At 47.3% G+C, this 12,085-nt stretch overlaps 1 protein-coding gene across 4 annotated transcripts in view; it reads left to right on the top strand.

The window, feature by feature from the left end:
• GAS7 (growth arrest specific 7) overlaps positions 1-12,085 on the top strand; it is a 106,328-nt gene that overhangs the window by 64,781 nt on the left and 29,462 nt on the right. For 3 of the 4 annotated variants that reach the window (XM_075044825.1, XM_075044828.1, XM_075044827.1), the window contains exons 5-7: positions 525-578; positions 9,512-9,601; positions 11,763-11,878. In XM_075044825.1, coding sequence (XP_074900926.1) covers positions 525-578; positions 9,512-9,601; positions 11,763-11,878 — 260 coding nt within the window. The remainder of the gene's footprint in view (positions 1-524; positions 579-9,511; positions 9,602-11,762; positions 11,879-12,085) is intronic. The other variant, XM_075044826.1, reaches the window with a different exon arrangement.

Genomic DNA, 12,085 nt, shown 5'->3' with positions numbered 1-12,085 from the left:
CGCTGCCTCCGAGCCGGCAGCCCGCGGGGCGGCCGGGGCAGGACCGCACCGGGCCCGGGCAGCGCCCGCACCTCCCCGGCCGCCCCCCGCAGCCCGGCGCGGCGGAGGCGAGAGGCGGAGCGCCGGGCCGGGACCGCCCCGCGGGCTCGGCCGGCAGCCGGTGGGGCCGGGGGCCCGCCTCGACCGGGCTGGGAGCGGGCTCCGGCGCCCCGCCCGGCCCGGCCCGCCATTGGCCGCGCGGGCTGGCGGCGGTGAGAGGAGGCGGCTCTGCCGGACGGCGGTGCCGCCTCCAGCTCCCCGCCGAGCCGAGCCGAGCCGAGCCGACGCGAGCCGAGCCGAGCCGAGCCGCGCCGCCCTGCGCCGAGCCCAGCCGAGCCGAGCCGTGCTCAGCCGTGCCGAGCCGCGCCGCGCCGAGCCGCGCCGCCGGGCCATGGGGTCCGCCTAGCGCCCGCCCCGCGCGGCCCGCGCCCGCCATGCTGGGCTCCGAGAGCGGCCGTGACGATGCGCCCCGCTTGTCTCCACAGACCCCGGGGTCCCCGGCGGCGCCGCGGCGGCAGAGCAAGGAGAGCAGCCTGACGGTGAGTCCGGCGGGGCCGGGCCGGGCCGGGCGGGGGGGGCGGGGGTGCCCGCCGGGGTGGCGGGGGCTCCGTGCTGGGCACCGTCGGTCGCCCGGCCAGTGGGGCTGGGGGAGGCGGGCGGGCGGGCAGAGCCTCCACCGCGAGGAATTTTGGTGTGTAAACCCGAGTAAGTCAGGGGGCCGGGGAGGCTTTGGGATCTCCGTCCCGGGCAGAATTCCGGTCTCAGTTTCCCTTTGATTCTGGCGGTTCTGGGACGAGCAGGAGGTAAGGACAGACCGAGGAAGGGGAACACGCGTGCTCCAGGGATGCTGGCTGGTGAACCAGGTGTCCTGAAAAAACTTCCTCATCTGGTAACCATCGCCTCCCAGCAGCCTCTGTGTTTGGAGAAACACTGAAAGGTTAGAGAAATACAAACTGAGGAGATGGGTCATTGCCCTATCAGGGCAGAATCTATTTTTTTCTCAAAGAGGTGTCAGGAGGTATTTTTCTGTGCCAGAGTGTCCAAGTGGAGATTTCTGATGGGAAGTACAGGCAAAGATTTTAGATTTCAGTATGAAGTTAATCTTAACGTTTGCTTTTAATATTAATAATTAAAAATAGCTGACTCAGTTAAGATGTTCTCAGTATCACGTTTACAGACTTTAGTATCTTTTATATGCCTGGTGACCCCATCTGGAACACAGTTTGCATTTCTGGACTCCTCAGTTCAGGACGGATGTTTGAAAACAGGAAGGAAATCAAAACAGATTAATGAAAGTGGCTGGGAATAGAAAGGTTTATTTAAAAGGAAATAATAAAGAAGATAAATGAGCAGATAAATGAATTACAGTGATAAAAGAGGGGCAATAAACATGCTTACAGCTGCAAGTATTGGCAGGGTATGAAATCCACGAGAACAAAATTAATGATTTAACGTTATACATCATTCTTAACTGTTACTACGAGGAGGAGTTTGTTGTCTACATTATCACACGCAGCCTGTTGATTTATCCGTCAGTGAGCACAATTCCCTGGTTTTCTGGTGACAGGGATGAGGGTTCGAAAGGAGCACGTACAGGGGTCTCTGACTGCAGTGCAGGTCAGTCATTGCCATGTAGGTACAGTTTTCTGGGAAAAAAAAATCATCAGTAGTGTACTTGGTTATCAAAATCAGTCGTTATGAATACAAAATGTGTTGGTACTGTTAATTAGTTTATTGAGACAGTGGTATGTCATGAAGTAAGTATAAATGTGTTGGTTTGGACAGATTTGCAAATGTCCTGGGGAATCAGCTGCAGGGCCTCCAGGGCCGCGGTGGCTGGGGCTGGGAACACGTCTGAGCCACCTCATGCAGCCCCCCTGCCCACTCAGGTCGGAGGGGCAGGAGCAAACCATGGGCTGAACATCGTGTCCAGAGGGACTAGACATGGTCCCAGGATGGGTTGCACTGAGTTTCAGGGTGCAGCACAGGAATGACAGTGCTTGTCTGTCTTTGCTGCTTACAGGGGTGAGGACTCAGGCTGTTCACTGAGGGTGGTTTTCACTGTCATATCTGCTAGCCTCTGTGCCATCTGGTAGCATCTGCAAAGCAAGAAAGTGTTATGTGTTATGTCAGGGTCACTGGGTGTGCATTTCTCCAGTAGAAGTCTGAAGATTTCAGGTACGATGCATCAGACAGACAAAAACAAGCTAATTTTAACAGCTGTTTGCTCCAAGCCATTGCCTGCATCAAGGAGACACTGTGAAAAACAACATTCTCATACAGAGTGTAAACTGTAAAGCAATGTAATTTTCCCCCCTGCCTCCTAGGAGGTTATATTTGTTCAGTGCCACTCAAACTGATGTTGGGATGTTCTGGTTAACAGACCTGCAGGGCACATCCTTAGCTTGCTGTCAGATGTTTTTTTCTTGGTCTGTAGCAGTGCGTAGGCAGAACCTCTTCTTGCAGAGGGGAATTTTGTGATTAACTTTGGGGCTCTTGGTCCAGCAAACCTCCCCCCAAACTGAAATCCTGTGATACGCAAACTGCGGACATCAGGCGATGTCCAACCTCACCAGTGGCTGCAGCCTAGCTGTCTGTTTCACCACTTTCAGCAGAGGGGTGGGAGTTCATTCCCACCTTCCTAGGAATGCATCTGCCTCCTGTACATCCAAATAGCCATTTGGGAACATGGCTTATGAAAATCCTGAAGGCGAGTGGGAGCTAGAGTATTTCTCATCTATATCCACCCACCAAGAAGAAGAGTATGGTCTTTTCTCTTTGGTAAATGAATGTTACCACCACTCTGTTTGCTTTCTTTGGAGGGGAAAACCCTGCTGGGTTATATCAGAGGCTGTTACGAAACTTGCTTGCACAAATTACTGATGCTTATTTAGGAAGCAGCAGTGCAGGTCTGTGGTCTACGGTCTGCATTGATTTTTGCAGTGAGTTTCAGGGTGTACTCATTAGTTTTAGACTGGCTGGTTTGCTGTCTGATTCCTAAAGAGCTGTCTCTCTGGCCATGAGTTCCTGTGGAAGCTGAAGCTCCTTTACCATAGGTGAGGGAGAGTTAAATGGAGAAGGTACAGGGGAATATCGACTCAGGGACAGAGCTGTCTCGCTTGAAGAACAAGAAACCTGTCTGATGCTATGGTATTTCTGAGTGTGGGTTTCTTTCTTAAGAATGCTGTAGTGCCTTGTCGAGATACAGCATGACTGGGAAAATGCTGGTATTTGTATTGCATATGTTGGACACATAAATGAACATGTGCTGCACATGGGAAGGGGGGCAGCTACAAGCAGTAACTTTGTATTTTCTGCTGCTGTGCTCTGTGTCTTGACACAATGTGATGAACACAGTATGAAGCTGCACGTTCAACACCGTTCTCCCTTCTGCCCTGGGGCTGACTGCATGGCATAAACTGTCAGAAATCCCCTGCTTTGGCAGGCACTGACCAAATCATCTCTGGACCTTTCTACAGACAGACCACATAAAGAGGGCTCCTAAACACTTTTGGCGGAATGTTCCCTTTGAAATAGGAAGTGTATCAATTGACTTTGTTAACAATTAGAACTTCAGTTCTCTGTTCTCCCCTTCTGTTGTACTGTAGCTGCAACATCACCCTGCCAGCACTAAAACCACATGCAAACTCATGATGTTGAAGCTACCTAGACACAGTGTAGGCATTCCTGGGCTTCCCTGTATGAGTAGAGTTAAAACTGCCTGAGCCTTTGTCTGTGCTTAAGCTCTTCTGAGATCTCCTCCGGCCTTTGCATTTGGCTGTTTTGCCCAAACAGCCTCATTTGGCAGGTGAACTCATTGCATCTAGTGGAGTTGGCTGTTGTACTTTTTGGGTCTCAGCTGAAACTGTAAAGCAGATACTGAAGTTAGTCAATCTGGCACAGCAGTGCTGTGTTTAAGGTGCTGTGAATGTGCAGAAATCAGGAAAAATAATCTGCATTTTTAAGTTGAAGAAATGAACGAGAATGTTGCCCTGCTTTAAGTCACTTTAGTACAGTGAGCTTACCCGCTTTCTGCTCATTTATTTATATAGTGTCTTATGTAATAAACACGTAGTTGATTATCTAAGCCTTGATCAAATTATTCTTGTTTTATTCATGTTGCTTGGCAATGTCTCGTTTACTGGTGAGTGCTGGTAGCAACTTCAAAGCCTCCAGAGCACTTTGAAATCCATAAAATGAATGTGCCTTCCCAACCCAATAATGTTTCTTGCTCCTGTGCACACTGCTCTTGTCCAAATCCTGTGCGCTCACCTGCCTCCCTGTGACTTTTCTTCTGTCACCCTTTTGCATCTCAGATGTAACCAAGGGTCACCTACAACGTAAACAGCTCATTTTGCCATCACTGCCAATGTACTCCTGTGAAATATGAGCTGGAATATTTAGCTGCTAAGAGTATAATTGCTTTTGCTCATGATCAGTAAACAGGCAAAAGTATTTAAATATATTTATTGAGTTTGGCACACAGAAGGCTTGTCAAGAGAAATTCATCAATTTGCGTTGCTTGTCTGGTTTTCTTCTCCTCCCCAAGCTTTGTTTTCACCATGTTTTTCATAGCATTTCTTCTCTGACTGTGTAGCTTTTCCTCGCCTTGGTGATCCAGTGGCTCTCACACAGGTTTTATGGTGCTACTTGTGTCCAGTGGCAGCTGGAAGGACAGGCTGCTGTCCTCTTGCGTGTGTGCTTAGCTTATACTTGGAGCATGCCTTGCTGGTGTCTTGTCATTAGTTTTACTTTGTTGCAAGCTGACAACAGCCATTATTTTTATTAGTGAAGAAGCTGGAAGAGGACTTAGTATCATGGTGAGGCTGATTATCACCTTGGCTGTCCCAGTGGAGTCTGTGTGAATGTAATGCGGGTCATAACGCTTTGTTTTCTCTTAAAGTTCTGTGACTCCATCATTAGCTATGTGTTTTAATTTGTTTTGTTTCTTACTGGCAGTTACAGCTGTAATAGTCAGCTCCTGCACACTTCTTTTCAGACCTTATTGGCTAGTCAGTGTTGTTGAAAGAGATTAGCACTGCAATGGTCTATGCTGTTGTTTGAATTTGGACCTTGCACGTAGCCTGATCAGCTGTCAGGGATGCGATTAGTGAGAGCAGTGGTCCCTTGCCATTAGTGACAACAGTGGGCTTTCACACGGGGAGGGGGTGTCGCTGTCTGTGGGAGTGATAGAGCTATTTAATGCTGTTAAACATCAGGACATCATCGCAAGATGCTTTGGCTCTCTTTAGCATCTGTCAAAAACCTCATCAGTAGGACTATGCTGGTGAACTAGAGCGATATATTTTTTTTTTCAGCTATCTTTGATTTTAGAAATAAGAAAAGGAGCATTTCAGAGAGAGGATTGTGGGGGGAGTGAGGTGTGGTCACTCCACTACTGGCGTGCGGCCACGTCCTGCTCAGCGCCAGCCTGTTGTTCCCCTCCCTGCTGGGAAACCCTGAGAGGTTTTAGAAATGTCTGGAAATACACATCCAAGAGCTCTTGTTTAAGTATAAGAAATCTGTGGTGATGAAAGGAAAGAAAGAGTCACAGGATTTCCTATGCAGTCGTGTATAATATTTAGTAATATTTCTAGAGTTTTGAAAATTTTCATGCCCTCTCCAGGACTTTGTGTAGAAAACTGTAAGTTCTGTTAAGTTCTGTTTACCACACAAATAATCCTTTTTTTTTTTTTTTTTTTTTTTGTAAGATTGCAAAAGCTTCTGCCTTTTTTTTTTTTTTTAAATTCTGACACCAGTTTCCTTTTAAATGTGATACTAGACCCAAATGGGCTCATGACTTTTTCCAGACAATTCAGCATCGTTTCTGGACAATTAAGTATAAACTTCTGAGAAGTGAAGAATGCTTGATTTATTCATAAAACTTTGAGCATGACAATACTCTTTGAGAAACACGTGAATTAACCCTACTCTCATCACTTGTTGACACGTGTACTCACTGTTACTCTTCCTGCTGCGTGCGTTGATGTGGTGCGGTGTGTTTGGTCCATTGCAGTGGAACACTTTCACCAGTCCGAATGTGGGCATTTCCAGTGACTCTGTGTTTATTTCTTCAGGACATTAGTGACATAACAGAGAGTCTTAATAAGCAGCTTCCAACCAACACAGATTTAGTTTTTGTGAAAGAGGTGGCGTTTTTAGCAGGGAATATGAATTTCCTTTGCAGTTACCCTTTGCAGATTTTTAAGCTGCAGGGAACAACTCGTATGCCACTCTATGTGCTCCCTGCTGCACAACACCTCTGTATCCTGGTGCGCAGTGCGATGATGCCCAGTCTTCTGGTAAAGACTACAAAATACACTTAGGAGGTGCCTATGTCCCCCCTCTTCTCATTATCCAGTGTCACAATGTTGGGCCCTAGAAATCTGCCTTGACAACACTGCTGTCTTCATGGGAAGCATTTGGTCCTTTCTCAGTTGAAGTAACTAGTCTTGGGCAACACGAAACTCCACTCAGCAGTGTGTTTCCACAGGGGACCTCCTAGCCATTCTCTGCAAGACCACCAGCAAGAGGATAGGTGGAAACCAGAATAGCTTCTCCTTTCACCACTGCAGTAGTGGTGCTCCTGATGTGGAGATGTGAATCATTTCCAGCATCCCTAAAACTTCCATGCAGTCTCTTTACCTCTTTTGCATTCTACTGCTAACTATTTTTAACTTGAGCTAAATCCCAAGTTCCTGTAGCTTGTCAGTCTGCTCTCAGGAGGCAGCACCTTATCCTGGATGCCCATGAGGTGTGTTGTGTAAGCACACATGGTAGCTGTGTACAGGGCACTGTTTAGTGCAGGCTGCCAGGCTGGCGGGGCTGGAAGGGCTGGTGTCCAAGTGACCTGTGGCTGACACCCTCATTTTTATTCAGTGAGTGTGAAATGCAGCATCAAAGCCAAAAATCCTCAAAGCCAGCAGCTGTTTAAACCTGTCTCGATACTGCATGCCTTCACATGGTTACCTATAGCATTGCTGATAATACTTTGTTTCCCCAATCTCACCTGCTCTGGGAGGATGCGCTGCAGCATTGCTCACTCATGGGAAACAGTTGGCCTGCTATGGTACATGGCAGAGCAATTGTTTGCAGGTTCTGAGGCCATCTCATTTTTTTAAGGCGAAACTACAATATATTGTGTTATTTGAGAAATAGCGTGTTGCTGTGATAGTGTAGAGGCATGCCCAGGTACCAGTGCAGCCCATGATCAGCAATGGAATTTGGGGATCTGTGAAGCAAAGCGGAGCCTTTTATCTGTTGGCCCTTGGGTGCTGGTCCAGCACTGGTCCAGGTTGGTGCTTGTTGGATACTGTCTGAAAGCAGCAATTTGGCTTAAGGTTTCTAGCTGGTCTTTTTGAGACATTTGGGCTGATCAGTTCTGAAGCTTCCTGGTGGGGGTGAGAGAAGTCTCCTAACAGGGTGTTGAGCCAGTGCACACTGGCAGCCCCTTGTGCCAGAGATTTGCAGTACCCACGAGCAGTTCTGCACACCCCTGCTTGTGCTGCCTGTGCCCAGAGGAGAGGTGCCAGCTCCTCTCCCGTGGCTGGGGTGCTTCCAGCGGATGATGGGATCTGCTAGCAGGCTTTTAGATCTGGTGGTCCCTGAATGGAGAAGGGAAAGTAACACAACCTACCTAGCAGGGCAAGATGAGCTTGCAGTGCTGTCCTGAGATAACTGAGCTGACAGGGAAGCAGCAGGAAAGGAAAACTTCAGCAGAGACAGAAGGTGTCCTCAGTGAAACATCCCTGATAGAGGGGCTTTGTGCTGGAGGCTGTGGTGGTGACAGGTGAGCACTGGCACCTCTGTCGCGTGGCCATCCCACTCTGAACTGAGTTGATGTTTTATAACTCCTGATGCATGACATTTCTGATGGGGAACATGAAGGAACAGAGAGATGTTTTCAGCAGCTCCTGTTGTCTGTTGTTGGGACTGTGTGCCCAGTGGCGGCTGGCTGTGGCTGGAGATGCAGGCTCACCAGTGCATGACTGCTGCCTGCAAAATGATGGTGAAGTAAGAACCCTGGTCTCCCACCTCCTGCAGATCAGATTGAAGCCCAATGGGAGCTGGAAGGGAAGGTGCAGTTTAGGATCTAGCTGAGGTGACAGCCAAAGACACCATAGGTACAGGGTCCTCAGCCTGCTTTGAAATGGACTTGGCAAGCTCTGGACAGGGTGATTTTTGTGGAGAAGGGTGGTAGAGAAAGCTCTTGCCTTACATACAGGTCAGCCACTGAAACTTCAGCATGGGCAGACAGCAGCAGAGCCAATGTGGGTTTGTAGGAACAGCATTGTATCAGCTAAAGGCTTTGTCTGCATTGCCCTAGCATGGTGGGTTTACACTGTGTCAGCACTTTGCAGTATGTTGCCGTGTCCTTTTTGATCCTCTCTGAATAGCCCAAAGGCAGATTCACTGCATGTAAGCACTACCTTTAGGTCTGCCCATGCAGCTGTGCTAACCCTGCCCACAGCTTTGGTTTTGGATTTCCTGTGAATGTTAACTGATCCAAAAAAACCCCAAACCCATACAGTTACATCTGTGAGTCTTCCATCCTCAGTTTCTGGTGGTTCCTTGATTAATACACAAGTATTAACAGGTATTAATCACCGCAGTGAACCTGCGGGTGTGATAAGAGGGAATGCTTTTAGTGTGCCTGCCCAGCAGAAATTTTAGGTGAGCGTTATGAACTGGCAAGTAAGCTCTGACTCTTGCTGATGCTTCCCCTGAAGGGCTTAACTGCATCCAGAGTTATTCTGCAGCATGTTCTGCAGTAGCTGTCATGCTCTTTGCTTCCACTGTGCTTTTATCAGGCTACATTTTCTACTGCGATAACTTAATGAGCACTTGTACTTTTTAATGCCTTTGTTTAATGACTGTGTGATGAGTCCTGTCTCACAAATTGCTGTGGTTTTTTGCACACTGAAGGCTAGCTGACTTTAGAGAGCCCCTGTTCCTTTTTGCAGGGAGCATCACTTTCATCTGAAAAGGTTTCTGGGATAGATGGAAGGGCTGTGCACTGATAAAAAAACCACCTTTTTTTGTAATCCTGTAAGAGACTTAACACAGCCAAGATTTTCTGATGAGATATGCCAATAGCACCCTCAGTGCTCTCTGCTGCTCACAATGTTTCTTGTGTTCAGGGCATGCTCAGGGTGTTTCACGTCAGGATTTTTACCACAGTTTGTTAGGGATCTAGGAGAACTCCCTGTATAGCGCGTTCCAAATCAAGCAGGTTTTCCTCATGTGAAATGGGTAGTTTATTTTCCTCTGAGTCGACACTCCTGCTTGCTTAGAGGAGCTTTCTGGGAATACTTAGCTGCTGTTTCCATGCAACAACCAATTTTTCTTCACTGGCATGCATTCACTGTGGATTTTCTGATTGAAACTGCGTGTATATAACCTTTCATTTGCATGTGTCTCATCAACAGCTAAATTTCATTACCTTCTAACTCTCTCTTGCCTTTTTTTACAGATAAACTGTGTGACTTTCCCCCACCCTGACGTAATGCCAGAGCAGCAGTTGCTGAAACCTTCGGAGTGGAGCTACTGTGATTATTTCTGGGTAAGTAGGCAGTCAGCCACATGCCATATTGCAGCTCCTGAGCTTCCAAAAAAGTGGAACAGCTTGATTAGTGGTACAAAGTACAAGAGAATTGGAGCTGAAATGCAGTGTGTTAGGGCAGCACCAGGGTGTCTGAGGATACCAGTGAAGATGAGGTAGAAACCATCTAACCCGACTCAGATGTGGGTGAAGAGTGTCCAGTAAAGGCAAGGTTAGCTGTCAGGAGTTGATTTTGGTCGGGAAATGGGGAGGATGTAGGACAAACTACCCGTCTCAGAATACCGCAGCCAAAAGGGCTGTGCAGCAGGAGGGAGTATAGCGAGGTGGCTGGCAAGGAATATTATTTCATTGTTTCCCAGAACACGAGAGCTAGGGATACCCTCAGCTTCCTTGTGTATCACATTTAAAACAAGCAGATAGTTACAAATTTTGCATTTAATTATAAAACTCACTCCCATGGATAAATGAGTTTTTTAAAGAATGAGGTTTGTGAAGGACAGGACTATTAGTAGCTCTTAAATTGAGTAGTTTTAATGCAGCCTTCAGCATGGGAGGTCTGCAGTGGCTGTGTTTCTGTGTGTGCCCTCTCATGCTTAGCTCCTCTTTCAGGATCCTGAATCATATTAAAATGATACAGTAGTCCTTCAAGTGTGGAGCTGATAGAAAAAAATCTTCCACTGGAAAACTGGGGGTTTTGGCGGGGGGGGGAATGCTACCTCAATAATGAAGATTTTATGAATTTCACATGTCTTTTCAGTTACCAGTTATTGAAGTCCTTCCATTAAAAAAAAAAAAAAAAAAAAAAGAGATTCACTTACAAAAAAGTGTAGCTGTTGGAGGCACAGTAGCACTTCCCCTTGTGCATGCTCAGCGTTGGTGTGAGGACTAATGGCCGTAACTTTCTAGAATACACTGACATACTTGCAAATGGTCCCATTACCAAACCATCAAAATTTCTTCATTTTCTTCCAGTCTTCTGATCCCAATAAGCACTAAATCATTAATGGTGTATAAGCTTATTTTTTGCATGTGTCTTACAGATGCCCTGCTTGGTTCTTTCTATTTAGGCTTGGCCACTGCTTGGCTCCTTGGGTTTGGTCACATCTCACCCTCAGTGAAATTCCACTTAAAGCTGTCTTTCTCCTGCAAACTTTTATCCTCCCATAGCTCCGCTCCCAGGACTTTCCTCTTGTTCAGCCTTGTCATCCGTGGTCTGCCCATGACTCACCCTCCCTCTTTGATCAACTCCACTCCTGTTGTCTGAGCTGCCCAGTGCCTGGTGTGGTGTCCTACACGTCTCACACTTCAATTAATGTGGCATTTTTCTCTGTGCAAACATGTAGCATCCAGTGTATTGGAGCAAAACCTGTGGTCCTTAGGGAAGTGTTCTCTGGGCCTCTTTGTTGGAAGAGGGTAGGAAATGAAATTCTGAAATAGGGAAAAGCAGAGAGAGGAGAGAGAGAAAAGAGACAGCAGAGAGAAGACTGTGTTGGTCCTTGTAGCAACCCTGAGAGTCAGTGGAACAAAGGGTGGAAAGGGCTGTGTGGGAAACAAACAGTGAAAGATGGGATATATGGCAGTAACTTATTGAACAAGTTGCTGGTTTACCCTGCTTTATAGGAGATCTGTGCAGACTGGCTGTATTTTTCTGAGTGCAAATCATGGTTGAACTTGACAGTCTATTAAAGGTTGTTTAGGGCTGCGTTACCCCTGGAAGGAGCAGCAGTGTCCTCCCATCTCCCCCAGCAGTTCCCTTGTGCTGGCTCCAGGATCCCTTCTTCTCTTTGCAGGGTGAGCTGTCAGGGCTCACGCTTGCTGGAGCCAGCCCAGAGGCATCATCAGGTATGAAAGGCCATGGGCAGAAGGGAAGGCAAGGCTGCTGCTTTGGCCGCAACATAGTCTTATGCTAGCTAAAGATAACTGTAAAACTTCCTTTTTTTAATTAAAAAAAGGAATAAGAGGAAGGGGAAAGAGAAAGTGTTGGACTCTTCCTCTGAGAGGGGCTGAGGTGCTGCAAGCATCAGCTGTTATCAGAGCAGGGCTCTTCGGACACCACTGCTGCCTGTTGCTCGGACTCCTTGGGCAATTGCTGCTGCTGGGAACTGCGTGTCTGTGTTTTTGATCCCGGTGTCTTTTTGTTGAACTTCCTTTTTCCTTCTAGGCTGATAAAAAGGATTCACAAGGGAACAATACAGTGTCGGGATTTGAAATTCTTCTTCAAAAGCAACTTAAAGGGAAACAAATGCAGAAAGAAATGGCAGAGTTTGTTCGAGAAAGGTAATTAGCACTTTGCTATCAAATTAACTATTTATGGCAAATTTTTTTTCCTGATTTAAATATTCCTTTGGTACATTAATGATGTAGCTTAACTGTGTAAAAGATACACTACCAATTCTTAAAGAACATTTAATATTTCTTTGATGTCCATCCACACTCTCCAGTCTTCCCCAGCTCTCACTTGTCTCTCCCTGCTGTGCTTGTCTC

This window comes from Buteo buteo, chromosome 13 (assembly GCF_964188355.1).
Source record: "Buteo buteo chromosome 13, bButBut1.hap1.1, whole genome shotgun sequence".
NCBI lineage: Eukaryota > Metazoa > Chordata > Aves > Accipitriformes > Accipitridae > Buteo > Buteo buteo.
Note: the sequence above shows the minus strand (reverse complement) of the source record. Positions and strands in the feature narration are given on the sequence as shown.